The sequence below is a fragment of the Daldinia vernicosa genome (assembly GCF_022497035.1).
Source record: "Daldinia vernicosa strain CBS 139.73 unplaced genomic scaffold F5Y00scaffold_58, whole genome shotgun sequence".
Classification (NCBI taxonomy): domain Eukaryota; kingdom Fungi; phylum Ascomycota; class Sordariomycetes; order Xylariales; family Hypoxylaceae; genus Daldinia; species Daldinia vernicosa.
The window spans coordinates 138,309-163,857 of NW_025953974.1; the positions used below are offsets into that span (position 1 = coordinate 138,309).

At 47.3% G+C, this 25,549-nt stretch overlaps 7 protein-coding genes across 7 annotated transcripts; 6 read left to right on the top strand and 1 right to left on the bottom strand.

Annotated features, from left to right (window-relative positions):
* Nucleotides 1–3,520: 3,520 nt before the first annotated feature.
* On the top strand, nucleotides 3,521–8,687 carry F5Y00DRAFT_272968 (ABC-2 type transporter-domain-containing protein; the record flags this gene model as incomplete). Its single annotated transcript, XM_048013085.1, has 9 exons — nucleotides 3,521–3,984; nucleotides 4,054–4,588; nucleotides 4,641–4,984; nucleotides 5,041–5,284; nucleotides 5,335–5,930; nucleotides 5,984–6,374; nucleotides 6,429–6,741; nucleotides 6,794–7,895; nucleotides 7,946–8,687. The coding sequence occupies 9 exons, from the start codon at nucleotides 3,521–3,523 to the stop codon at nucleotides 8,394–8,396; spliced, it is 4,440 nt and encodes a 1,479-aa protein (XP_047861248.1). The 3' UTR covers nucleotides 8,397–8,687.
* A 1,619-nt stretch (nucleotides 8,688–10,306) lies between these two features.
* F5Y00DRAFT_171547 (uncharacterized protein) lies at nucleotides 10,307–12,908 on the top strand. Its single transcript, XM_048004870.1, has 2 exons — nucleotides 10,307–11,546; nucleotides 11,603–12,908. The coding sequence occupies exons 1-2, from the start codon at nucleotides 10,596–10,598 to the stop codon at nucleotides 12,773–12,775; spliced, it is 2,124 nt and encodes a 707-aa protein (XP_047861249.1). The 5' UTR covers nucleotides 10,307–10,595; the 3' UTR covers nucleotides 12,776–12,908.
* A 1,022-nt stretch (nucleotides 12,909–13,930) lies between these two features.
* On the top strand, nucleotides 13,931–14,510 carry F5Y00DRAFT_246618 (uncharacterized protein). The gene has a single exon (XM_048009190.1). The coding sequence runs from the start codon at nucleotides 14,080–14,082 to the stop codon at nucleotides 14,407–14,409; it is 330 nt and encodes a 109-aa protein (XP_047861251.1). The 5' UTR covers nucleotides 13,931–14,079; the 3' UTR covers nucleotides 14,410–14,510.
* Nucleotides 13,931–15,351, top strand: F5Y00DRAFT_246619 (uncharacterized protein). Its single transcript, XM_048009191.1, has 2 exons — nucleotides 13,931–14,252; nucleotides 14,490–15,351. The coding sequence occupies exon 2, from the start codon at nucleotides 14,625–14,627 to the stop codon at nucleotides 15,216–15,218; it is 594 nt and encodes a 197-aa protein (XP_047861250.1). The 5' UTR covers nucleotides 13,931–14,252; nucleotides 14,490–14,624; the 3' UTR covers nucleotides 15,219–15,351.
* A 784-nt stretch (nucleotides 15,352–16,135) lies between these two features.
* F5Y00DRAFT_265726 (glycoside hydrolase family 61 protein) lies at nucleotides 16,136–16,941 on the top strand (the record flags this gene model as incomplete). The annotated part of the gene is made up of 3 exons (XM_048011830.1): nucleotides 16,136–16,187; nucleotides 16,245–16,598; nucleotides 16,655–16,941. The coding sequence occupies 3 exons, from the start codon at nucleotides 16,136–16,138 to the stop codon at nucleotides 16,939–16,941; spliced, it is 693 nt and encodes a 230-aa protein (XP_047861252.1).
* A 128-nt stretch (nucleotides 16,942–17,069) lies between these two features.
* F5Y00DRAFT_272970 (long-chain fatty alcohol dehydrogenase) lies at nucleotides 17,070–19,606 on the bottom strand (the record flags this gene model as incomplete). Its single annotated transcript, XM_048013086.1, has 5 exons — nucleotides 19,139–19,606; nucleotides 17,976–19,068; nucleotides 17,844–17,928; nucleotides 17,714–17,799; nucleotides 17,070–17,651 (listed from the first exon to the last, which is right to left on the bottom strand). The coding sequence occupies exons 1-5, from the start codon at nucleotides 19,459–19,461 to the stop codon at nucleotides 17,070–17,072; spliced, it is 2,169 nt and encodes a 722-aa protein (XP_047861253.1). The 5' UTR covers nucleotides 19,462–19,606.
* Nucleotides 19,607–20,291: 685 nt separating this feature from the next.
* On the top strand, nucleotides 20,292–22,275 carry F5Y00DRAFT_272976 (caffeine resistance protein). The gene is made up of 3 exons (XM_048013087.1): nucleotides 20,292–20,937; nucleotides 21,068–21,721; nucleotides 21,792–22,275. The coding sequence occupies exons 1-3, from the start codon at nucleotides 20,334–20,336 to the stop codon at nucleotides 22,034–22,036; spliced, it is 1,503 nt and encodes a 500-aa protein (XP_047861254.1). The 5' UTR covers nucleotides 20,292–20,333; the 3' UTR covers nucleotides 22,037–22,275.
* Nucleotides 22,276–25,549: the final 3,274 nt, after the last annotated feature.

Consider the following 25,549-nt stretch of genomic DNA (forward strand, 5'->3'; position numbering starts at 1 on the left):
TCTAGGTTATACCCCTATACGCCAAGACGCGCCAGGCTGCGAGTATGGCAGAATGGCAAAATGTGGGGAACCCTTGTCCGCATGGAAGCGACTTATATAACCTAGAGGCTGCCAACCAAGGGGGTGGGCGCGAGAAAGTAAGGTTAAAACGTTAGCTAAGAGCGCAATATACAGCGAGGCAATTATTTTCAGTCCTCGCCGTCGCGCATATTAAATCCAGGCGCACGCCATTGGCTACGGAGCGCCGATCATCACCTTAGCGATGGGAAAGGGTAGTCGACAAAGTGCCGGACGCACAAGCCAGACGGCTGGCCTACCCAAAAGGGGGTGGGTGCGCGCGCAGATGGGCTAAATAGGATGGCATGGCATGGCAGAATACCCATCACCATTAGCTCCCGACGCCCCTTGTCGAGTCGCTTGGTTGAGCGGTCACTTGATTTCTGCCGGCGAGCGTAATTGCTACGACAAACAAATAAGAAGAAGAAATAATACCTACCCTTTTTTTTTTTTCTACGTGAGGCCTCGCGGATTACCTATCTCTCGCCTCTGAAATTCTTAAAGGGGACGTAACGCAGATATACGGGCCGGAGCGGCACGGCAGCCATGAAGGTGTCTTTTGCTGCCATTCGCGACATTTATCCACCATGTTGGGACCGGGGTGAGGGTTGTATAGGTACCTCCTAGGAGGTAGGTAAGGTATGTTATGTCGTATATCCGCGCAGAGCAAGCCAACTTGGCGCGACGCGTGTATCCGCCTTAGCATAGATGCGTGGTTCCGGGTCTAGTTATATAATTAGGACAAGGCTTTGCCCACACGGCACTTGCATCCCAGGCGACGGTAGCGAGTGCTGGATAATGCCGGTTACCCGAACTAGGTAGTGAGGAACGAGCAGCAAGGACGGTTTCGGCCTGGTTGGATATATATCGTTGCTTTGCGTGGCCGAGATAATGCCCTGTGAATGTAGGTTGTACCTATTATACAAGATCTACTCGGCGGATAATGGGTGTATGTAATTTGGTAGCTGTAAGCAGACAAGGGGGTGGTGGTTTAGCTGCCGTGGCTGAATATGGATTTGCGAGCAAAGTTTTTTATTGGAATTACTTATGGTTCTAGGTATTGGCGAGAGTGAATCTTCGAGGGCAACGTAGCGTGAGTTCTGGGTCATCATCATATCCGATATCCTAGCATGCCACCGTCTTACTGCTACTAAATTCTCTACCATACATATGCCGTGTTCTTGACTCAGTCCTTAGGGGCAGGGGGTATTAATGAAGATAAACGAGGGACTATAAATCTAAGATGACGTGGTCAGCTACGTTTTCATATCTTCTCACTAGCTAGGTAGCTTTTTCGCATTCCTGGTTCGTGTTACGTCCCCCGGTTATTCTAGTATTTGTCACGCTTGAAGATACCGAAACGCAATGACTCTCGACATAGGTTAGGTAGTCTGGTATTGAAGCATTTCGTTGAATTAGGTAGGATAAACTTAACCGGTGCTGCGACGTGTTAGGTATTATGATGAATCTTAGCAGTCTTGAATTAGAGATACGTATGACAAATAGGAAGGCTTGTAAAATCCTTAGATCTGACTACTAGATCTTAAATACCCTTCAAGAATAATTGTTCTATTTAGAACCACCTAGTATTCGTCGGCTGTGTTGGCTCACTACCTAGGTAACATATTAGGGCTTGGTCATGTAGTGTTTCTCGTCTGGTCTTTGGCTTTAAAATGAGAGAGAGAGAGATTATTAGCGAGTTTATTCCGGGATTATTGGTGCGTCTAGGATAGAGGCTTGCTTGTACGTATATCGAATACTTGGAGTTCTAACCTACCTCTTGGATATAGTTTTTTTTTTTTGTCATACCATAAATCATTTTCTTCCTCACTACATTTACCGTCAGTTAATGGGAAAGAGTAGCAACCTTCTTTACCTCTTAGGTACCTACCTAGGTACCTGTTATTACGATTAGTGATCCGAATATAACTCTGTTTTTATAATAAGTTCTTTTCTTACGAATTCTTATTCTGTGCTTCCTTCCGAAAATTGACTCAGTATTTTTCATGATTTCGAAGATACCGGGGCAAACTTTGGTTGTTGGGTTGGACTAAGCCATGAATTGTATCTCTTGCGTCTAGGGTAAGATGATCATTGAACAGGTGTAGAGTATTTAAGTCTCATACAGGGTAGGCGTATGATAGCACGGAGCCTATAAGGGGCTTAGAGCGGGGGATTTTCTCCTAGTATAAAGAACTCTTATCGTCATTACACACTCTCTTTCGTTGCGCTTCCTACAAATCGTATATCATGTTTATTATATCCGTATGGCCCGTATCAATTTGATCCGATCCTATTTAGTCTTATTCAGAGTATAGTGTTGTTATCCGCGGTCTAGATCTGTCAGATGACAAGGATTACGATAGGTGTATGACGTGATAAGGGTTCTAAGATCTAGCTTGAAGCTATCTACCAGCTAGTTATTCATTATGTTGTATATAAGGGAACCTTGGTTCCATCTTGGATTTAGGAAAAGGCAGGCGTTAATAGTATTCCAAAATATATATGCCATATGAGCTATTCACCAGCCAGTCACCTGTCACTCCGTAGTGGTCACATACCAAGGGCAGCCTCTGACAAGATCCTTACATCATTCAAGTAGCGAACCTAGTTCAAGTGAAAGTCATACTGTACGGGGGACCTCAGCTCCCGGTAAGGAAATGTTCCTGGCCAGATTTCTCTTGAAAAAGTGATGGTTATACGGTGCATTGCTTAGACCTAACTTGAGCAATATTTGGGACATGAAATATACGACCATCCCGTGATAATCTATTATCTAATGCCATGGTCGAGAAGAAAGATAGATGTATCTGGGGGCTTAATTAGCATACAGCCAAGCAAGGAGAATAGCGAATCTGCAAAACAAAGTATCGGGGGTTTAGCGCCGATACCTGAACAAAATTAAGAAAACGGAGAAAAGGGGGCAAAACGTGGAAGAGAGATGCCGCTTCTGCTGAGCCCGAACGGGGCTAACAGTATCAAGAAGTTCGGCTCCGAATGCCAAGACTTATCTCGGGATCAGCTTATGATGTTTGCCGAAGTCTTCAATCCGTGCGACTTAAGACACGGCAAGGTATCAGCTCGGAAATTGTCCACGAACTATTTTGATCGGTATTTTCATACGAAATCTCAATTCGTCTATGCGTATGGCGTAGCACGTGCGAACGGCCAACGCAGCCACATAGTAATCAGAGTTTTGGTTATTTCGTCATAGTCCGAGATGTTTGCCGAAGTGATCGAGTTGTCTCTGCGCTCGGTGGGCGGGTGGATATTCCGAGTTTTCTAGGGGTGAGGCTCTAGCAGTAACCTTTAGCTAGATTTATATTTAAGTATAATTCTTAGCCATATATCCTTAGGTTTCCGTTTGTAATATCCAGCCCAATGTCGATACGAGTAGTTCACTATAGTCATGCTAGACCCAACCCAAGCTCGCCCCGGAGAACAAGGAAACCCACATCCAGCCATGATCGAGAAGGCGGTCAGGCAAGCTTCCTTCTCATCCGATGTCTCCTCGGTACAAGACCACTCGACACGCGTAGCTGCGCTGGCAAGACGACTCACTCGACAGAGCACCCAGTCCCGTGCTTTTCAAGGAGTGAATCTGTTCCTAAAGCCTCCCCCGGAGCTCGACCCGAATTCTCCCCATTTCGACACAAGAGAGTGGGCTAAGACTCTTCTGCATGCCTTCGCTCAGGAGCCAGACAAATATCCTCGACCGCCTGTTGGTGTTTCCTGGCGTGACCTAGGAGTGTATGGTTTCGGCAAAGATACCGACTATCAGAAAGACTTCCTTAATGTTCTCTGGCGAGCGCCCCTAATTGCTCGGGAGTGGATTTCACATAGGCAACGTAAGATTCAGATTCTAGATAACTTTGATGGGGTAGTGAAAAGCGGCGAGATGCTCTTAGTATTAGGGCGTCCTGGCAGGTAAGCACTTTCGTTCTATTTTGTCTTTCCGGCGTTGGAAGCGGTCAAGCTGACAATCTCGACCTCAAGCGGTGTATCAACTTTGCTGAAGACTATCGCCGGCCACGTACATGGCCTATATCTTGATGAGCAGTCCCATATCAACTATCAAGGTATACCGTGGGATCTTATGCACAGTCGCTTTCGTGGGGAAGTTATCTACCAGGCCGAGACCGATATCCATTTCCCTCAGATGACCGTTGGTCAGACGCTGCAGTTTGCTGCGTTGGCTCGCACGCCTAAGAACCGGCTCCCAGGTGTTAGTCGCGAGGTGTATGCTCAGCACTTAAGGGATGTGGTCATGGCTGTTTTTGGTATATCACACACTGTGAACACAAGGGTCGGTGATGATTTTATTCGAGGCGTGAGCGGCGGCGAGCGAAAGCGAGTTAGCATTGCCGAAGTCACTCTAAACCAGAGTGCCATCCAGTGCTGGGACAATAGCACTAGGGGGTTGGATTCTGCGACCGCGCTTGAATTTGCCAAGACTCTCAGACTCTCTACGGAGCTGGGAGAGACCGCAGCCATAGTTGCCATGTACCAAGCTTCACAGCCAGCCTACGATGTAAGCTCTCGACTTTTCCATTTATTCATAGAATCCTTCTCATAAAAAGCAGGTTTTCGATAAAGTCGCTGTACTATACGAAGGAAGGCAGATTTACTTCGGTCCCAAGGATGAGGCAAAAGCCTATTTCATCAACATGGGATACCACTGCCCTGATCGTCAAACCACCGCCGACTTCCTCACCTCTCTTACGAATCCTTCCGAACGTGTAGTTCAACCGGGTTTCGAGGATAAGGTTCCGCGTACCTCGGAAGAATTCGCGCAGGCATGGAAGCAGAGTGAGGCGAGAGCGCAGCTCCAGAGGGAGATCGAGGCCTTCGAGCAGAATTATCCGACAAAAGGCCAGCGCCTTCAAATGCTGAAAGAGTCCCGAAAAGCTCAGCAGGCCTCATTCACGTATCTATTCTGAATTATAGACACTTCGGAAGAATCACATACTAACGTTTTTGTAGGCGAAACCAGAGTCCATATACTATTTCCATTCCAATGCAGATTCGTCTCTGTATGACTCGGGGCTTCCAGCGCATCGCGGGAGATAAAACGTTTGTCGTCGTTACCGTCCTAGCAAATCTTATTATATCATTAGTGCTCGGGAGTATTTACTATAAACTCCCCCCTGTTGCCGAGAGCATGAATAGTAGATGTGTCCTTCTCTATTTCTCAATCGTCTTCAATGCCTTGAGCAGCGCCTTAGAGGTAACATCATCTAAGTCTGAATAGTAAATTCGAAGCACTGACCGTCCCAGATATTCTCCTTATATGTTCAGCGGCCGATTGTAGAAAAGCAATCTCGTTATGCGCTGTATCATCCATTCGCAGAGGCTGTGGCTTCCATAATCTGCGATCTCCCGACGAAGCTCCTATCTGCCGTATGTTTCAATATACCCCTGTACTTCATGGCCCAGTTGAGGCAAGAGGCCGGTTCATTTTTCATATTCCTCCTATTTGGGTTCACGTGTACGTTCACAATGTCCATGATTCTCAGGACTATTGCACAGACGACTCGCACCGTACAGCAAGCCGTGACACCCGCTGCTATCTTCATACTAGGTCTAGTTATATATACTGGGTTTATTCTCCCTACGAGGAGCATGCAGGGTTGGCTTCGCTGGATTAATTATCTAGATCCAATCGCGTATGCTTATGAAAGCCTCGTTGCGAACGAGTTTTCAAACCGGCAATTTCCTTGCGCCCAGTTTGTGCCAATGGGACCGTCCTATGCGAACGCTACTCCTTTAGAGAAGGCGTGTTCCGTCGCAGGCGCCTTGCCCGGCCAGGACTTTGTTAGCGGTGATATGTTTATCAACGGGAATTTCGGGTTCTATCAGTCCCATGTCTGGCGGTATGTCTAGTAGAAACATATGTGTCGACGCTTATTACTAAATTCATTGGCAGAAACTTCGGTATCCTCGTTGGATACATCGTATTCTTTGGGATCGTATACATGCTTGCGGCAGAATATCTTTCACTTGACCGATCTAAGGGTGAAGTCCTGGTCTTCCGTCGGAACCATGCTGCTTTGGATACCAAGGGGCCACAAGACGAAGAATCCGGAACTCTGGGCATTCCACCATCTAAGAGGTTATATCCTTTGCCAAAACCCGAGAAGGAGCAGGGAGGCAAAGATCCTACCGATGCTTCCACCGTACATAATTCAGCCACACACAGCCAGAAAGTTTTTCACTGGGTCGACGTATGCTACGACATTACAATTAAGGGCCAATCTAGACGGATCCTGAACCATGTTGACGGATGGATTAAGCCCGGGACCTTAACAGCTTTAATGGCATGATGCATCTTGTAACGTCTGGAGCAGGAATAGTGGCTGACGGGTATATAGGGCGCGACCGGAGCAGGGAAGACCACGCTTCTCGACGTATTAGCCGACCGCGTGACAATGGGCATAGTCAGCGGTGATATTCTCGTCAACGGAATTCCTCGCGGGAACGCTTTTCAAAGACAGACCGGCTACGTCCAACAACAGGACATCCACCTCGAGACGGCAACTATTAGAGAAGCCTTACGGTTTAGTGCGGCACTTCGAAAGCCGTTTAATGTCTCAACAGAAGAGAAGTATGCCTATGTGGAAGACGTCATCAAACTCTTGGATATGGAAGCATACGCCGATGCAATAATCGGTGTGCCTGGCGAAGGTAAATCTAGAGACATAGTCCAAGAGATTGAGTCTGCTAATTAGGTGCATAGGTTTGAATGTTGAGCAGCGCAAGCGTCTGACTATAGGAGTTGAGCTTGCTGCGAAGCCAGATCTGCTCATTTTCTTCGATGAGCCCACGTCTGGGCTCGACAGTCAAACGGCGTGGTCAATCACAAGTCTCCTAAGAAAATTGTCTGATAATGGTCAGGCAATCCTGTGTACCATTCACCAACCTTCTGCCATGTTATTCCAGCAATTCGATCGGCTATTGTTGTTGAGCTTCGGAGGGAAGACTGTATACTTTGGAGATATCGGCCACAACTCAACGACGCTCACGGGGTACTTTGAATGTCACGGGGCTACTCCTTGTGGCGTCGATGAAAACCCTGCGGAATGGATGCTGCGAGTTATTGGGGCTGCTCCTGGAGCTCATGCTGAACAAAATTGGCACGAGGTCTGGCGTAGTAGTAAGGAGTATGAAGCCGCACGAAAAGAGCTTAGAGTCATGGAACTGGGGCCACCAGGCATCGATAATGCTCGCGTAGAGGAAGACAATGACAAGATGTCCACGGCATTCTACGCAACCCCCTTCCATTACCAATTCCTGTTGTGTGCCAAGAGAGTGTTCGAACAATACTGGCGCACCCCTTCGTATATATACGCCAAGTTGATACTCTGTGGTGGCACATCCCTCTTCATCGGACTGTCCTTCTTCAGCTCCGAGTTGACACTGTCTGGGCTTCAGAACCAGATGTTCGCGATATTCATGCTACTAGTCACCTTCGCGTTCCTCGTTTATCAGACCATGCCTCAGTTTATCCTCCAACGGCAGCAGTACGAAGCACGGGAACGCTCATCCCGAGCGTACTCGTGGTATACCTTTTTTCTCGCCAATATGATCGTCGAGTTGCCTTGGAATACGCTAGCATCGCTCCTGATTTTTGTCCCGTTCTACTACCTTGTTGGGATGAACGAAAACGCCATTCCGACGGATTCTGTTACCGAGCGCGGTGGGCTTATGTTTTTTCTCCTCTGGACAGTCTTAGTCTTTGAGTCTACATTCGCGGACATGGTGATCGCTGGCGTAGAAACGGCCGAGGTTGGGGCCGTCATCGGCCTTCTTTTGTTCGCTATGTCTTTGATATTTTCGGGGTAAGTATATTTCTCAATGTTGAGTATTCTACTGCTAACTCCGTCGATAGTGTAATGGTCCCTCGGAGCTCTCTACCTGGGTTCTGGATCTTCATGTACCGGGTCTCACCATTTACATATATCATCAGTGCTATGCTCGCCGTTGGCGTTGCAAATCACGAAGTCCGCTGTAGCACTCTTGAACTTTTGCACTTCCAACCTCCCAAGGGAGAGACTTGTGGCCAGTACATTGACCCGTATAACCAGGTGGCCTTCGGCGCTGTATACAACCCAGAAGCTACCTCAGACTGCAATTTCTGCTCTCTAGCGAATACCGATACTTTTCTTGCATCTGTCGACTCGTTCTACGTCGATAGGTGGCGCAATCTTGGCCTGATCTGGGTTTACATCGTTTTCAACGTTGCTGCCGCCTTGCTCCTCTACTGGCTTGCCCGAGTCCCTAAAAAAATAAATCGGAAGCTTCTTCGGGAACTTAAGCACCATATTATGCCAAAGCGTTGATTCCGCGCGGCCCCTCAAGACTCATGAGACCGCCGGCACGTTTTAGCGCTGGTTCTTATTACCTGAAACTGACGTTGTCGCATTTACTTTCCCCGTATTTTGGTCCCTTTTCATATATATTTCCTCCCGTCAAAATGGGGGTTTGTGAAGTGCGAATAGAATTCTTGGTGTTGGGATAATCACTACCCGAATAATACCTTCCTTTTTTATACGTATATGTAGAAGACATGCTGGCAGGCTGGGGGAAAAAGATGGATAAGAAAACTATGGGGTTACCAGGTTACCACAGAAAACAGAGAACGCGGCATGAAGCCAAGCTTAAAGCGGTAAGGAGGGATCTTCAGGTACGTGGCACGAGCCAAGGGAACTAGCCGCTTTGAGTGGGGATTTGTACGCAATGATCTCGGCTCGGCTGGTGCGCTGGCTCGAGCTCGAAATTTGTCCGAATTATTCGTATTGAAAATAAAGAAGCAAGCAAAGACGTGGAGGACTTTCGGTAATGCTTAGTTAGAATTGATATTTGTCCGTTGGTAATTTCGATTCATTTGACTTCCCTAGCAGCCTAGCCGGATACCAACGGAGCCGGTAAACATGTGAGAGATTATATCCAATGACCGGGTTCGAAGAGAGGTTGCAATAAATAGGATAGCCAAATATAGCCGTAGGTTAATAAGGGGGCTCTCCAGCATACAGTCGTCACTCGGTTCTTCCGGTTCTTTCGGTCAAGCACCTCATAGTGTAATTCGTAAAGGGTTCCCATACTACCCTACTTTAGATATCATTCGCGTTTGATATTATAAGTTCAATATACTCGGATACGCCGTGACGCATGGAGGGCTGCAATGTTGCTGGCCGGCTATTCTGTACTGCGTAAGGATCCGAGAAACTTCATACAATTACTACGTTGTTGATTAAATCCTCCTGAGATACGTTAGCTGGTTAGTAACTTGGTAGGGTAGCTGATTTAGCTCGATCTGCGATGCGAAGATCGATTGCGATTTCACCAAGACTTTTCCTTTTCTTTTTTGTTTGTTTGCGAGCCGTTTTAAGAGGCTAAGACGCGGCTAAGACGGTTAAGACCCTGTAAAGGAGAGTTTTGTAACCTGATAAGGGAATTTGGAAGGTAAGCGCGTTATGGAAAGTTAGAGCTCGTCAGCTCGTTTCTACCCCTAACCTGGTAAGTCTAGCTCTAGAGCACCTGTTCGCAGTTTGGTAGCCACTTGTAGCTAGGTAGACCCCACTTAGAAGGCCTTGTTAGACCCTAGACTGCCCGCTTCAGTGAATTCCACCGAATGGCAATTGGCAATAGATGGCATGTTACTTAGTGCCTCCCGCAAGTACCCTCGTGTACTACACAGCCTAGGCCGATGTCAGTTAAGGTTAGGACCTTTTTCTTTTTGGTTACTCTCAAGAGGTATGTAACCTAGAAATCTTTGTCGATCAACTTCCTCTTCCTCAACTCGTCTTGTCTCTTTAGCAGGTTCTCCCCTACTACTTGGGTTAATAAGATGCTTTATTTCACAGCCCTTTTCCTCCTTTAGCGACGACATCTCTTAGGATATTTATCTACTAATCCCTTTTCCTCTGTGCACCTCGAGATCTTTTCAATCTTTTCAATCGTTACTCGACCTCCGTCTCTGCCTCGGTTTCTCACCTCAGATATCTCTCGCATCTCTCGCACCTTTCTTTTTCAATCGTTAACCCGGGACACCAATTAATTAGTACATCGCCATCGCCCCCCGCGGTGTGAGGAATTGTAGTGATAATTCTTAATTCGCCGAACCTCTTTGTTTCGCCCTAGATATCTAACAATGCCAAGTCCTCGTAATCCCCTTTGACTCGGCTCGAACACTCCTTGATACCCCGCGGCGTAACATCTCGCTGACAGCCAAATCCTATTCTCGACACATCTAATCGCCACGAATTCTCCGAGTCGTAACTATTCCAATTAATATTTCGGATCCCTGCAGTACTCTTGTCTTATCTTCTGTCGTCCATTGGTATCATTCTCGGTCATACCGACTTTCCGTAGGCGATATTTGGTTGCACAAGACCTGTCAAGTGTCGGGGTCGAATCTGCAGGGTTTACTATATTTTCTAGCCCTTAGCCCCAGGAGTTGATTAACAGGTAGTCGTGCTACTGGACAGCCTGGTCAAGATTCGTGGAGAGGGGAGGGGGCATGGTTCTCGATCTACAAAATGGCCCTCCCTTTGTCTCTTCACCACGATGAAGATCGTTCCATTCTTCTATCCGACTCCGAAGACGACGACTTGCTCCCTGCACCTCGTAAAGTACGCGAGCCGACGACACCCGCGTCTAGGGATAGTGAGGAGGCCATGCGCCAGAAGACCAAAGATGCAGCTGCCAACATCCCAACCCACCCAATACCCGCCATGCAGCCAGCCTTCTCCGAGTCTCTAATCGAGGCTACCAATAGTCCTGCCCTATCGAAACCGAAGCTTAGATTTGCCACAGCGAGGGAACGTAGAAACTACTTGCTGGACGGGGCTAAGGGAGAGGGGCTACATAGCGAGCTATGGCGATACCGACCAGGTCAAAAATATCACGAGCTCTGGAAGCTCATGGCTCAAATATCATTCGGCGTACACTTACTACTCAATGGGATCGCGAATAGTAACGAGCAGGTGGTTAATATCCTCCAAGGTCACATCGACGAGGTAGACGAGTTTCTAGAGACGATATTAGAAGATGTCGAACTCGCGATACATGATATTCGAGATCGTATCGACCATCTGAAGCTGCCGATGCAGAATATCGAGACCTTTGAGCAAATGCTGGAGGATCGTAGTTTTCGGTTGCAGATAGTAACTGGGAACGAAAAGATCGAGCATATAATCTCTCGGACTACAACGGCCCTGGAAGTGATAGTTGCGGATATCGGCGAGGGACAGGGTGCCACGAAAGAGTTTGCATCGTATCTCAGCGATCAGCAGGACGGGGTGTGGCAACAGCAGCGTCCAGAGGTTGGGGATATTTTCGACGCCATGAGAGGGAACGCCCAAGGCTGGTACAAAGCCTTTCTCGAATTGCAGCGTACAACGTCGAATTTACGCGCCCTGCTCAACAAGCTCGACAGGATAGTATCAGAAATGAACTATCGCGCTGGTGAAGTAAGCCGGAGAACAAGGGTGAGACATTATGTAGCTAGGTGGTATGGTATGCAAATATGCTAACTCGTTGGTAGGCAAGTGTTGTTCCGTTCTCTAGCCCGATAGACCAGCCTCTGCCGAAGAGTAACTCGCGAAATTCATCGATGCGATCGTCTGATAGATGGCCACCGAAACTTGAGCTCTCCAATAGCACGTCTCAAAGATCCGTAGCGGGTTCAACCGGAACCAGGGAGACGCTCATGGTGGTCCAGTACAACGCCCCGATAGAACCAATGTCTCCAGTGGAGTTAGAGGCGGACACCGTTCCAAGAATGGCTATAACCATCGAAGAGGACTCAGAACCTGCTGAGGAGGAAGAGGAGGAAGAGGAGGAAGAGGAGGAAAAGGAGGAAAAGAAGGACGAGCCGCCGGCGGATGAAGGCCTCTACATTCTACAGCCACGAACGTATACTCCACAACCGCCCGCACCAATACCTTCGCCAAGAGTCCAAGATTCGTCGTTCGAAGATCTTCCACTCCCAATAGAGGACCTTGAAATCGAAGACCTTGAAATTCAAGGCCCTACAATAGAAGACCCTCCAATACAAGATCCCCCAATCGCGATGCCAGAGGAGCAGCCGAAGAGAACATCTTTGCGGCAGAGGCTGTCTCTAAAAGGAAGCAGCCTGCCAGAAGCTATTCAGGTTCCCTCTCGTAACATGCCTGAGCTCCAGAGGCCCACGTACCTGGACGCACAATACCAGTCTCCGGGATACCTACCCTCGCGCACCTACCAAGGCCCAGATTCTGCCTATGGCTCTGACAGCGAGGCACGGCAGCCAGTCCGTTCGATGACGGAATTTGGAGGTGTGCTACCACCGCCAGGTTTTCCGGCGCCAGCGTTACCTTCTCCGAGTTCGGACAGACAGCACTACTTCCCAGTACGAGCAAGTCCTCACTCGCCTCTGCAGCAGAGACCGTGGACGTCCGGCACGCACATGCATGCAGGCCATTTACGAAATCAGCCTTCGGCAATGGGAATGAGCATGCTAAGTAACGTGACAACGCTCAACCCGGAAAATCAGAAGGCGGTAAAAAAGAAGCGTAGTGCATTTGGGTGGCTGAAGAAGGCATTCTCACTCGATGACGAAGAGCGTGCAGAATTCGAGGCAAGGAGAGCACAGCAAGCTCCTAATCCATATTATGAAAGCCGAAGCCCTCAGTACTTGGACGGCAAGCGTGTACCAGACTATAGGCGTCGACAATAATCCGATCGAGGGGGAACGCGGCGGTGTCGCAGGAACCTTGAATTGTTATTCTCCGACTCGGAGGATGTTTTCGATGGGGCCTTGGGGGTTAATAAGTGGTCATCGATTGATCTGCGATCTGATCGGCAAGCACCAAAGCGAGCTTAAAACAAGGAATGTCGCAGTTTGCTCGGAACGACAACTGCGACAAACATTCTGCCGGACTACTCACCCATCGCCGGGGAAGTGGCGTGCCTAGATGAATCTAAGAACAGATATGTAGCCATATGTGGTCTGCTTATGCTTTATACTACTCCTTAGATAATTGGCATATTCGATACCACATATTGTGCCCCTATTTACTTAAGATGGGCTCGAGCCAAAGACATTTATCGACTCAAGTTAAGGTAAAACGACGGAGGAGATTGAGGTTGGATGCGTTAATGCAGGGATTATGCCCTGAACGGCAACATCACCTCAAGCACTATCCTTTTCGAGCAAAGAATTCCCACGCCTTTCCGACGCGGCATAACATAGGCGTTATTATGTAGTGTATATACGTACGGGTGTATGATATGGGTGACCAACTTTTTACTAGATAATGGCATAGCGATGCATTTCGGATGCGCGGAGTTTGAAGGGGCGTTACATGGATGGCTCAGCTATTTCAATTTTGCTATCGAAGTAGTTAATCGTAGTTATAAAAGTATTTTCACTTCATTTATTCCAGCTTATGTTCCTAGTTGATTTGGAATGTTGATTGTGGTGAGAGGACGTAGCGTAACTTATGGATAGCTTGGTCCTTGCTCATCCCGTCTTTTGCTTCTCGATATATGATTATGAGATGTTTTCACGGATCTGCCCTTATCGCTCTTCCTTGGTCTACCTAAAGTATATAACTATTTAGGTACGACAAGCCGAGATGATTCAGTATTTACGTGCTAGTATAAATTAAATGTCCTACTGCTACTATTGCACTTACCAAATGAAGCCATCTCCAAAGCCCTGTCCTTCCCCTCACAATCTCGGCCCTTCGTATGCACTAGCGTGCCTTCCGGACTCTCTGCCTATCTGGGAAACACGGCGCCGTTCGCTTTCGCTTACGCGTCCCGAGAAGCAGGGGGCAGCTGAGGCTCATTTTGTACACGTATGTTTACATTATTTAGTCCTAATATTGCCTGGGTTTATTCTAACGTCGACACTTATAACCCAGCTCCTCGGAGTCTTTCTACTCTACATTTGTTATAGGTATTACGTTAGGTAGTTAGTTATATGACTACCTACCCATTTTTGTATGTATACTTCCGGTCGTAAAGTCGTGAATAATGTCTTCGGTTGCGGTCTCCAGCGGTCCGTCGAGCGCCTTTAAGTTCGGCACGGGGGGCTGGGATCCGGAGCACCGCTTCGAGACGTCGTGGCTGTTCCCGCCGTATGTGCTGTTTGCTCTGCGGCTGTTGATGGCTTTATGTGTGGATATGTGTATCGTATGCATATGTAGGTATGTATATGTCATGTATGTCGGCGATATGCCCGAAGTGCGCCACCGTCGCAATCAGCCGTTGATGCATACTGTGTATGAATACCGGTACCGTGGCGGCGGGTTGCGTATTGTGATGTACGTCCGAGCCGATACTCATCACCGGCGCGCGTCTTAGGCCCACCCGCTTCAACGTCCATTCTATTCTCTATACCGTACGCATACAGGTCAATGCAAACCGGTGCTAACCATATACAGTCCCTCTACGCCTTCACAACATTACTCTTCAATATCGGATACCAATGCGCCCACGCCGATTTAGGCGGGTGTGAGGCCTCGCGCGACGAGTTCTCATATTTCACGGTGCTCACGTACTGGGGCCTCGCCTTCTACATGCTCATAGCATCGATCCACACATTCACCTACGCGCGGTACTCCGGCCCCTTTCTCGCCCGCTTCCCGCGGCCATTGCAGGCCCTGCACGCTCTGTTCTACAGCACCGTAACGACGTTTCCCTTCCTAGTGACTATCGTGTACTGGGGCGTGCTATACGGCTACGGAGCCGCCTGGTTCCCTACCGTCTACGGCGCCTGGTCCAATATCAGCCAGCACGCGCTGAACAGCCTCTTCGCGCTCTTCGAGATCTTCCTCACGCGCGTGGACCCTCAGCCCTGGATTCACGCGCTCTGGCTTATTGTCATTATGGCGCTTTACCTGGCTCTGGCGTATGTGACGAAAGCGACAAAGGGCTTCTACGTCTACCCCTTTCTCGACCCGGGGAAGACGGGATCCCTGGTCGCCGCGTACGTCTTCGGGATCGGCGCTGCTACGCTTGTGATTTTCGCTATTGTGAAGAGCGTTGTTTGGATGCGTCGCTGGCTTACGGAGGAGAAGCTGGGGCGGCATGGCAAGTTTGCTGGCTTCCCGCCTAGGAGAGGGATTGAGGAGGTCGAGATGGGTGATATTCTCGGGGCTGGAATTAAGTAATCCGGGTGCTGAAGCACTGGCTACTTGTTGGCCAGCTACTATGCGACAGTGTTGTAGGCGCAGTATGTCTTTTGTTTTTTGAGCGAGCATCCCAGTGATTAAATATATATACCTACCTACCTAGGTGTCTAGGCAATGATACTCATCAATATCATCTATATCCCGGCATTTATGACCATGACGTACTACGTTGGGTTTTCCTATTTGGACCTATTTGTTCTTGTCATGGCCTATTGGAATTGGACAGGATGAGAAATAGGAAAATTAAATATGAAAAAACATAAGATAAGAGTTGAAAGCTTCTAAAAGTCGTGAGCAAGTTGTTTTGTGTCAACGTTTTCAGCCATCGCTCTTACGATAAGGGGTTTCCTATAACTATCTCTCTTTTTAGTTAACAATTAAGGCAACTATTCGTATGATTAAACCGCGTACGAATATTTTAAAATAATGGGATCTAACTTTCGTATCAGTCTATTATAGAAACAAAATCGAAATCCCGGCCCCTAACACCTTGGAAGACAGCTCGTTCGTCTGGTCAGCGTGTCGTGGGATCGTCGGTATCGTCGGCTTCCCCGCAATTTTCGCTTCACTGCCGAGATAATCTAAAAATATATAAAGTGAATGCATCCCAAAAAGAAAATGAGATATTAACCGGAAATGACCTTATAGGTTGGAAAACCGAATAGTCTTAGCTATATGGAGGCAAGATCCGACACTGCTAGTAATGGGTGGCGGTCAAATAAGCATGACTAAATGTACACGGGATTAGTACCACTATATCCCTCTACTTGCCTCAGTAGATTAATATTAGGATAACCTGTGGTCCGGAGTATATAGCCATGTCCTATCCTGGTCACGGTTATCTATTCTCTTTGCACTCTTTCTGTTTTTATCTTCAAGTAGCAAAAATAGTAAAGATGCAGCTCCTCACAACTCTCCTGCTTGCCGCAACGGCGGTACAGGCTCACTGTAAGTTAGACCTCATTCTTTTATCTATCTGCAACTCCGCCTAACTAACTGTTTTAGACACATTCCCCCGACTTGTCGTCAATGGCAAGTCCGAGGAGGCGGACTGGTCTGCTACACGCAAGACTAAGAACGCCGATAGCAAGACGGGTGTCTTGAGCGCAACAAGCCCGGATATCCGCTGCTACTCCTCGCAGAATGCGGCCAACATTATGACTGTACCTGTTGGCTCAACCATCCACTATATTTCGACGCAGCAAGTGAACCACCCTGGCCCTACCCAGTATTACTTAGCCAAAGTGCCCGAGGGTAAGAGTGCCTCGAACTGGGATGGTTCTGGTAACGTCTGGTTCAAGATTCACACCACGAAGCCGACCATGGATAACAACAAGCAGCTCACCTGGCCTGCGCAAAGTAAGCTTCAGTTCCCAAAGACAAAAAATAACGATTACCTACTAACTGTTTATTAGATGAGTACGTGTTGACCAATGCAACCATTCCCGCTGCTACACCCGACGGAGAATATCTGCTCCGCGCGGAGCAAATCGCGTTGCACCAGGCCATGCAGGCGAACGGCGCCCAGTTCTATCTGGCATGTACTCAGATCAAGATCACTGGAGGTGGAAACGGGACGCCCGGCCCTCTTGTTGCTCTGCCAGGAGCCTACAAGACCAACGACCCTGGCATCCTAGTCAACTTAGGCACTATCCAGCCAGACTCTTATGTCCCTCCGGGGCCTGCTGTATGGAGTGGTTAAGCATACGTAGCCGAGGATAGATAATTCCCATTAGTCGTAATAATATACAATTGCGAAAGAGACCTTTTAACCCTTACACCAATACACTTTTGTACCCAAGACTTAAAGCGTCTGCAAATTCAAAGTATTTATCTTGAACCCGCCGCGATGCCCCTGGCGATGCGATCGGAGATAGCCATTATAGTAATCATAGGATTCACTCCGCTTGCCGAAGGGAATACGCTCGCATCTGCGACGTACAGGTTTTCAGTCTCCCACACCTTACCATATTGATCGACTACACCCTTTTCTTTGGTTTTACTCATGCGGCACGAGCCCATTTGATGCCCAGATACTAGCAAGGCGTCAGCGAAGTCCGCCCGTTCGAGCTCTCTGATCCACCTAGCAAAATTGACATCGTCCACTTTCCTTTCGATGGCCGGCGCGTCACTCTTAAATGACGGGACGCTTCGAATCGGAGGGATTAATTCCGTGGCCCCCTGGATATAGCACATCTTAGCGGCAGCAACCACTCCGGTTTGTATACTTCCTCGATCGAACTTTGAAGGCGTATAAGCAACGATAGGGCTCCCATCAACATCCGGATATACTGAGCCTGTGTCGCGATCACGCGCGAGACAGAAGAAGTTGTTCATATGTCGAAACCCTAGGGCATCTATCTTGTACTGTAATCCGCTGTGCCATGGAATTTGCAGCATGGACATGAATGGCTGCAAGATGCGGCATCAGATATACCGTACGAGAACTGAATAACGTGCAGGACTCCACTCACAAGCATATTTGCTATTTCGACACGGACCCCATGGCCTTTGCCGTCGAGGTTCTCAAATTCGTACATGAGGCTCGTTAGGATTTCATCTTGACTATGTTAATACGCTATCTTTGAAAGGATTTAAACTTACCTTCCCATCCCCTAACCTCATCTTTGAAGACGGATAGTGTAACGCTGCAAGGGTGCACGTAGAGGTTCCTCCCTATGTGGTTGTTCTATGCAGTGTTAACCACTCACCCAACCAATGTAAAGGAAGACTAACCTTCAACCCGCTCCTGAGTAAAATAAGGGGGGTATTAAGTGAACCGCCTGATAAGATGACTTTCTTAGCTCTTATGTAGACCTGTTTCTCAGTCTTGGTCTTCGTAGTTTGCACGTTGCCATCTGCGTCGCGGGGTGTCCAGGTTCCTACAACTCCAACAGCTTTCTTCGATCCATGTTCATCATCCCAGAGTATTTTCGATACTTCGAATCCTTCAACGAATCGAGCACCAGCTTTCGCTGCTGCCGGTAGCCAGCTGACAGCGGGGCCTTGCTTCGTACTTGTCCGGCAACCAAGAGCACAAAAGCTACCGCAGCTGTGCCTAGAGGAACCGGAGTTCTGCGCAACGACCCTAGAATTCCAACCAAGCGCCCGAGAACCCTCTAGGATAACATTGTTACCGTGATTCAGATGCACATGCGACTCACTAACTCCCATCATCTCATAGGCTCGGTCTATCGAGGCCTCATAATCGGCTTCCTTGAAGAAGTCTAACCCATGTTCTTCTGCCCATTCAGATCTGACTTCATCCGGAGTCGCAATACTTGCACTCCAATTAACGGTGCCACCTCCTCCCCAACAGCTTCCCGCAGAAATTAAGGTGGATCCATCAACAGTTGACATTGAACCTCCGCCTTCGAACAAGATGCTCATAGTGTCCAGGGCTAGAGGAAGCTGGCTTGGCTGAAAATAATACCCCTTGTCGACTACTATGACGCGGTGGCCAGCTTCCGCAAGTACTTTAGCACAGACGCCCCCACCACATCCGGAACCAACAACGAGTACATCAGTTTCGACGGCCTCGCCATCTGGAAGCGGATCATTAAACTGCAAGAAGTTGTAATCTATCGTAGGCCCGGGCTTAGGTTTTCTGGCGTCTTCTGCGTATTGCTCGTACCCGCTAATCCTAAGCAGGAGGGGGTCGGTTATGCTCCAAGCTACTTTTCCCATGACCAAGAAGTTCTTAGCGATCATGGGCCAAAGAAATAGCCAGGACCTTTGCCATGATTGAATGATAGCTTCTCTTACGGGCGTTGACTGTTTCGTAAGGGGTGTTAAAGACCCAGTGCTGATTAAACTACCGAGTCGTGTTCTATGCACCTTGTCAATACTACTTTAATGATATGCAAAAGGTAGAAAATGGGAAGTACGTGGTTCCATACAAAATAACATTTAGAACGAAGCCGAGTTGTTTTACTGGCGTGGGAGGCAAGTTGCCAATGGTACCTTTGAGAGCAGCAACAAACTTGGGATTATCCACCGGCCGTGCCGATAGATATTCTCTGAACTCTTGGACGGTAGGCGGATTCGTCATTTTCCGCTGAATTTGCCGGTAAAAGTCGTCGAATTCGCCTTGAGTGATAGTGATGCCGTTGCTGTTAGCCGCCTTATATTCTCCCACCGCTATTGAGGGAACAACCGAGTCAACGAGTGCAAGCAATGCCTGCCATTGGTCCCCTGTAAACACGCTGTCCTCCATCGCCATTTTTTCGATTGAATATACTTGATCCGCTCAACCTCGATTTAGTAGTAAGTGAGAAGGTCGAGTAGATCCCGAGGAGGCAATCCTTCAGGTACCGTGTTACCATAGGTCAAAATAAGTATTTGTTACGTTTACTCCCTAACCCACCCCTCCATCCTTTACCCCCTATACTCCAAATATCGTGTAACTTGGTGGCTGTAAAAAGTCCTACGTACCTAGATCTGTACCGCGGAGTGTCCAAGTCTTTGGATACGGTAGCAGCACTTGTGGAAGCAGATCTACTATCACGAACCGTAGGGTGTGAAGTAAAGTCCTAACCCCTTTAGAAATGTACCTAAATTATTCCGTACAAACGGGAAAACGGCTTTTACATAGCAGCTGCCTGACGTATAATCCCTGTCTGTGGAACCCATATGCAAGACCCACAGACCCAATACGGATCCGTATGTACGGATTAGGTACCTACAGTGTTTGGATCAGATAATCTTATCTGATTGATAATTTGGCTTGGCATCAATCCGAGCCAATTAGAGGTACATGTAGGTACATACTCTGTATAATTGACGATACTAAAAACCAACCCCGTACCCCGGACTTATCTTACCACCTTTGGTCTATCTTCAGGGATTCATCGTCGTGAAACTGCTAGGTAGCCTAAGAACCTATTATAAGATGACTCATTGAGTGACCGCCGTATCCAGGCTTGTCCGTCTGCCTGCCTGCCTTCGGCTTCGGCTTCGGCCAACCGATCTTCTTTTTAAATATGCCTCCCATCCGCCCCAAACCTCCTTTCTAATTCTTTCTTAACATGTCTTATTAGTGATTGCTCCTATGTATCCTTAGTTTCGTACCAAGATACCGTAGCAAATCCAGTCATGGCGATGCCAAAGAACCAAGATGATATTGAAGCAGCGCCCGATCCGATTGCAGTAGAATTAGCCAAAATCCCAACACCGACTACCACGGCCGTCAAGAAAGACTCCGATCCCTTCCTCGTCTCCTTTGACCAACCCTACGATGCCGAGAATCCATTAGATTGGCCAACAGGCCGCAAATGGATGGTGACCGACGTCTTGTCCGCTACAGGCTTTAACCGTATCATGGTCTCGACAATCATGGCCCCGGCATTATCAACTATCGCCAATGATCTCAACATGAGTTCAGCCGAGTCGGCCATGTCCCTTTCCATATACCTCTTAGCCACCGTCTTTGGCCCGCCGCTTATTGGCCCATTGTCGGAAATATACGGTAGAACAGTGATTCTACACAGTTCCAACGTCTGGTTCCTCGTTTGGAATCTTGTTTGTGGGTTTGCCCCGACCAAGGGTACACTTATCGCAGCTCGCTTCTTGGCGGGTTTTGGTGCCAGCGCCATATATTCTCTTGCCGGAGGTGTTCTTGGAGATGTGTGGAGGCCGGAACAGCGAGGCAGTTCATTGGGAGTCTACTTAATTATCCCCTTGTTTGGTGCAGCGGTTGGTAAGTTCTCCGCACAAGATCTAGTAGTGCATCTAGTGGTGCTTGAAGGGGATCAATCCCCTCTATAGTTGAGTGACTAGTTGAGTGACTACACTATTAGACCGACCAGCGTATCTAATTGGCATCTTAGGTCCTATAATTGGTGGTTTTATGGCTGCGCGAACAACTTGGCGGTGGATGTTCTGGGCTACCTCTGCATTTCAAGCCGTCATGATATCCGTGTCTTATTTTAGTTACCACGAGACGTACGGACCACTAATACTCCGACGGCGTGCCCAGCGCCTTCGCAAAGAAACTGGGGAGAGCCGATATCATACTCAAGGCGAAATAATCGATGGGAACAGGTCGGCCGTTGCCATTCTAGTGCAAGCTTTATCGCGACCGGTTCGTCTCTTGCTTTTCCATCCCATCATCCAAGTTTCAGCCGTTCTATCGGGATTTAGCTACGGAATTTTGTATGTCGTCCTCTCTACGTTTTCTGCTCTGTTTACGTCCCAATACGGACAGTCAGTCGAAATTAGTGGATTACACTACATTGCTTGCTCCCTTGGCGAGTTGGCCGCCTCGCAAGTCGGTGCGCCTTTGATGGATTATTTGTACAAGCGGCTACCGGCACATAAGCAGAATCCAGAGTCTCGTATGCCATTAATGTTCCCCTCAACTATTATCACGTGGGTAGGTGCCTTGATATATGGGTGGGCGGCTGCGTATCGACTGCATTGGATCGTAGTTGATATCGGAGTATTCATCATGTTATTCGGCATGCAACTAGGGGGCTTACCTAGTAAGTAATATTCGAATATTTCCCTGATCGCCTTGATTTATGGGGGAAGTACTAACTCTATGTGCTTCAGTAACGGCCTATGTTATCGACGCGTACGGAGAACACACAAGTAGCGCTATGGCGGCACAGCAATTTCTTAAGAGTTTAATGGCTTTTCTATTCCCATTATTCGCTCCAAGCATGTATGCAGCACTTGGGTACGGATGGGGTAATAGTGTACTGGCCTTAGCGGGCTTAGTACTTTCAATCCCTCTCCCGATATTCTTATGGAAGTATGGAGCAAGGTTGAGGGCCAAAGCAATTTCGACCTACTAAGGAGTGTAGAGAAGTAAAATATACGGACTGTCGCACTCTAACCCTGAAATATTTCCTCGGAACTTTGTCCATGTCGACGCGTACCTTAACAGGGTGGCAATAGTCTAGGAAGAATCACCTTGGAATACTCGGGATAAGATGCTTGCCTGCACTCTCCTTATCATTGTGTCAACTCATAACAAGTAACCCGGATACTTCTCTATCTTTGGTATTTTATATAGGTTAATGTCGTACTTGGGCAAATAGGTTGATAACTTTCTAGATAATAATATCAAATAACTACCTAAAGCATATTTTATCGTACTTGAATTTTACCCTATGATACTAGGACTCGATACTAGTTAATTAGGTACCCAATTCATAAAGCTCATAGTATCCCAAGAACTTAGGTATCTCAACACTACGTAAGACAAAAGAGCATTGTCATGACATTTCAGAGGACTAGCCACGCATTAGCATGAGTAAAGGTAGTTAGTAAGGGCGATATAGAGCTAAAATGCATTGAATTGTCTTTATGAAGGCTTTACCATCATATAAAGGAAAGAGTAGCGAGTATGCTAACCGTAACTTATGTTGCCTATGTGTTGTAGCTACCAAATCTATTAAGGCTAATATAATAGGGTTTTGTTATGCTGTCATATTACGTCAGGTCTCTCCACTCCAGGGGTAAACAGCAGGTTATAATCACCACATTTAGAACCACATTGGTTCTTTATTTGATATGTTCTCCCCATACCCCTTTTAATTGCCTTCACTATGTCCTCTCTAACGATTAGAATCAAATAGAAAGAGCTGCTAGGTCACAGTAATCAGTCACGGAGGAGTGAAGAGAAGTGACTGAATGTCAAGGAAGCGTCCAAGTATAAGACCAAGTATAAGATGGCAAATGGAAGGTCATAAGGATAGAAACCTCTGTACAATCACAAGACAGTCGAGTACAGGTGGCTGGGAATACTGTTTCTCTTCCCATGCCACCCCTAAACGTCAACAATCTCGGCGTCTCAACATCGCCGCGGTCACCATTCTGAGTCATACTTTCCACAACCAGATCGCCATGGCGATTTAGATTAATACCTAGGGATCTTTTCACTCTGCTCCTTCCACAAGATGCACTTTCCTCTTTCACAATTAATATTTTACCTAAGGTACCTAGCCACACAAGCCATCACTTTCCCCAACTATAAAACCCCAACCTTTCCTCCCAACTCTTCCTCCCAAATCTTCCTCCCAACCTTTCCTACCAACCCTAACAATCCTAACAACTTACCTCCTAACCTACAACAACTTCACTCATAATTTCCTACCTTAAACCATCAAAATCATATTCATAATCATCAAAATATCCTTGAGTTACGTCGGCATTTAACAAAAAAGTGCCCGGCATGCTGGTCTTCAACTTCGACCAAGATAATAAATATTCCCTAATTTCTGTCCTAAAAACACAAATAACTCCCAATCTCAATCCACGGCACAACAGAGTTACATCCATAACCTATCACCATAGTTCTGAAGAGGTACGTCCTGACGTCCTGACGTCTGCGCGGAGGTACCCGTCTATGTGAGACTCGCCAAGCAAATCGCCGAAGGCCTCGACAACGATGCCGCGCTCAGAGCAAAGCACTCTATGGTGAGAGATGTGGTGAAAGAATGGCGTAATTAGAGTGCCATCCCTAACAGCGAAACCGTCGACTCCTTCGAGGAAGGCGTTGAAGACGTGGAAAAAATTCACAATGCATTTTGCTCCTTATTCCATACCATTGACAGGAAGACGTGGAAAAGATTCACAATGCATTTTTGCTCCTTACTCCATACCATTAACAGGAGAACGCTGCAATCCCTACTCCCCGGAACAATCACTCACAACGCCTACGGATACGCAGAGGAATATCCTACTAAGGCCGAGAAGAGATTTACTTGCCTGATGACTGACAACAGTGATATCCATCAGAGTAGTAAGTTAACTTGCTCATGATTTTATCTTATTGTCTACGGAGAAACAGGGCTAACAGCTACCTATCATAGATGCTCTTCGCAACCAACTATCTCCGCACCCAACAATATTGACTAACTCCTTATAACCAACGCAACCCCTAACCAATACTATTCTATTATTACACAACATTCAAGACAATAAACTAATTTAATTTAAATGGTACCAAACCCCAACCAACCATGGGGCGGGGGAATTCGGCGCAGTAATTACAATATTTTCGGGTTCGTACCTCATGCTCTATTACGGGTCTTTCATTAGCTAATCTTCTGCAGCGGTCAACCTAATTATGTTCCTAAACTTAGGTACATAAACCATATCAACAAAATATCTTCCGCGTCATCTTTCCCGCCTTGAGCCTTGGTCCATCAAGCTCAAACAGGGTGTACGCAGGAATTTGGGATTACAGTCACCCCTACTCAAGGTTCGGATCTATGGAACAACTTCAGAAAGCTACCACCTGCGTTTAACACCCAGTTGCGAAGGTATTCAAAAGGTGGCGGGTAAAGGGGCTAGTAAACCAGGACCTAGAGTCCTATGGTTTGTCGGGCGGCGCGGCGGTTTAAATAGATCTCTGTACCGAGACCCTGCTGTGGCGGAAGCCCAAGAGCAGGAGGACCTGTTCACTACGCCTACCAATGTGCCTATTAGGAAGCATTTCCGTTTCCCATTTTTCGCGTCCATCCCATTCGCGACACCGGACGAACAACTATAAGCTACAAAAGATACACATCGTGTCATGAGGTGGAGAAGGAAGCAAGGAAATGGTTTAGTTGCTCCGCGAAGCGCGAGAAGCCGCGGCAGGGGCTTACACCTTATATATGCCTCTGATAGTATCCTTTATTCTAGATGTCGCATCTAGAATTATGAGGATACCTTAGAGGAGTATTACTATTACAGCCCTCTGGATTACGAATGGCTCATGGTAAAGCACATACTTGGGTGGCGTCACTGGTTCTTTCTGATAGGAGAAACACATCGGGCGACTGGGTGGGAAGGGATATACAGACATTCGGATAGATAGTTCTGGCATGCTCACTGGACGTAAACATGTTCATTCTGGGTATAATCAACAGCCGAAAGATATCACTCAGGTTATAGTTCATTAGGATCATAGACATCTCCTAACAATCAATTATAATCCCAAGAATACGAATTATTTCGCAACTACCGTTCCTAAAGAATGACAAGGACCCGCCTTAAGTAATTATAGCTGTTTAAGAATTGGATGAAGATATGGGGAGAAATATTAATTTGCCAATGTACCTCATAGGTCACTAATCTAGACCACTCTAATTCTACACATTATCTTCCCCATTCCGCCGTACGCGATCTTATAATAGGAGAGAAGTATACCGAAGAGCTGACCCCGAAGCTTCCAATGCCCCTCTGGATATATCATTACTCAAGTAACAATTGCCCTCCACATAAAAAAGGCCAGAACTAGGATAATCCCACCACGTACCCAAGGTAAACCAAGACGTAAAAGAAAAAAGATGGATAAAAAGATGGACTAAAAAGAA

What these genes read in the sequence shown, in the direction of transcription:
- F5Y00DRAFT_171547 (XM_048004870.1), top strand. Translation starts at nt 10,596, where the DNA reads ATGGCCCTCCCTTTGTCTCTTCACCACGATGAAGATCGTTCCATTCTT. An exon ending in AAGTAAGCCGGAGAACAAGG is followed by an intron (nt 11,547 to 11,602) that starts GTGAGACATTAT and finishes ACTCGTTGGTAG; the next exon opens with GCAAGTGTTGTTCCGTTCTC.
- F5Y00DRAFT_246618 (XM_048009190.1), top strand. Translation starts at nt 14,080, where the DNA reads ATGTCTTCGGTTGCGGTCTCCAGCGGTCCGTCGAGCGCCTTTAAGTTC.
- F5Y00DRAFT_246619 (XM_048009191.1), top strand. Translation starts at nt 14,625, where the DNA reads ATGCTCATAGCATCGATCCACACATTCACCTACGCGCGGTACTCCGGC.
- F5Y00DRAFT_272976 (XM_048013087.1), top strand. Translation starts at nt 20,334, where the DNA reads ATGGCGATGCCAAAGAACCAAGATGATATTGAAGCAGCGCCCGATCCG. An exon ending in CTTGTTTGGTGCAGCGGTTG is followed by an intron (nt 20,938 to 21,067) that starts GTAAGTTCTCCG and finishes TTGGCATCTTAG; the next exon opens with GTCCTATAATTGGTGGTTTT. An exon ending in GCAACTAGGGGGCTTACCTA is followed by an intron (nt 21,722 to 21,791) that starts GTAAGTAATATT and finishes TATGTGCTTCAG; the next exon opens with TAACGGCCTATGTTATCGAC.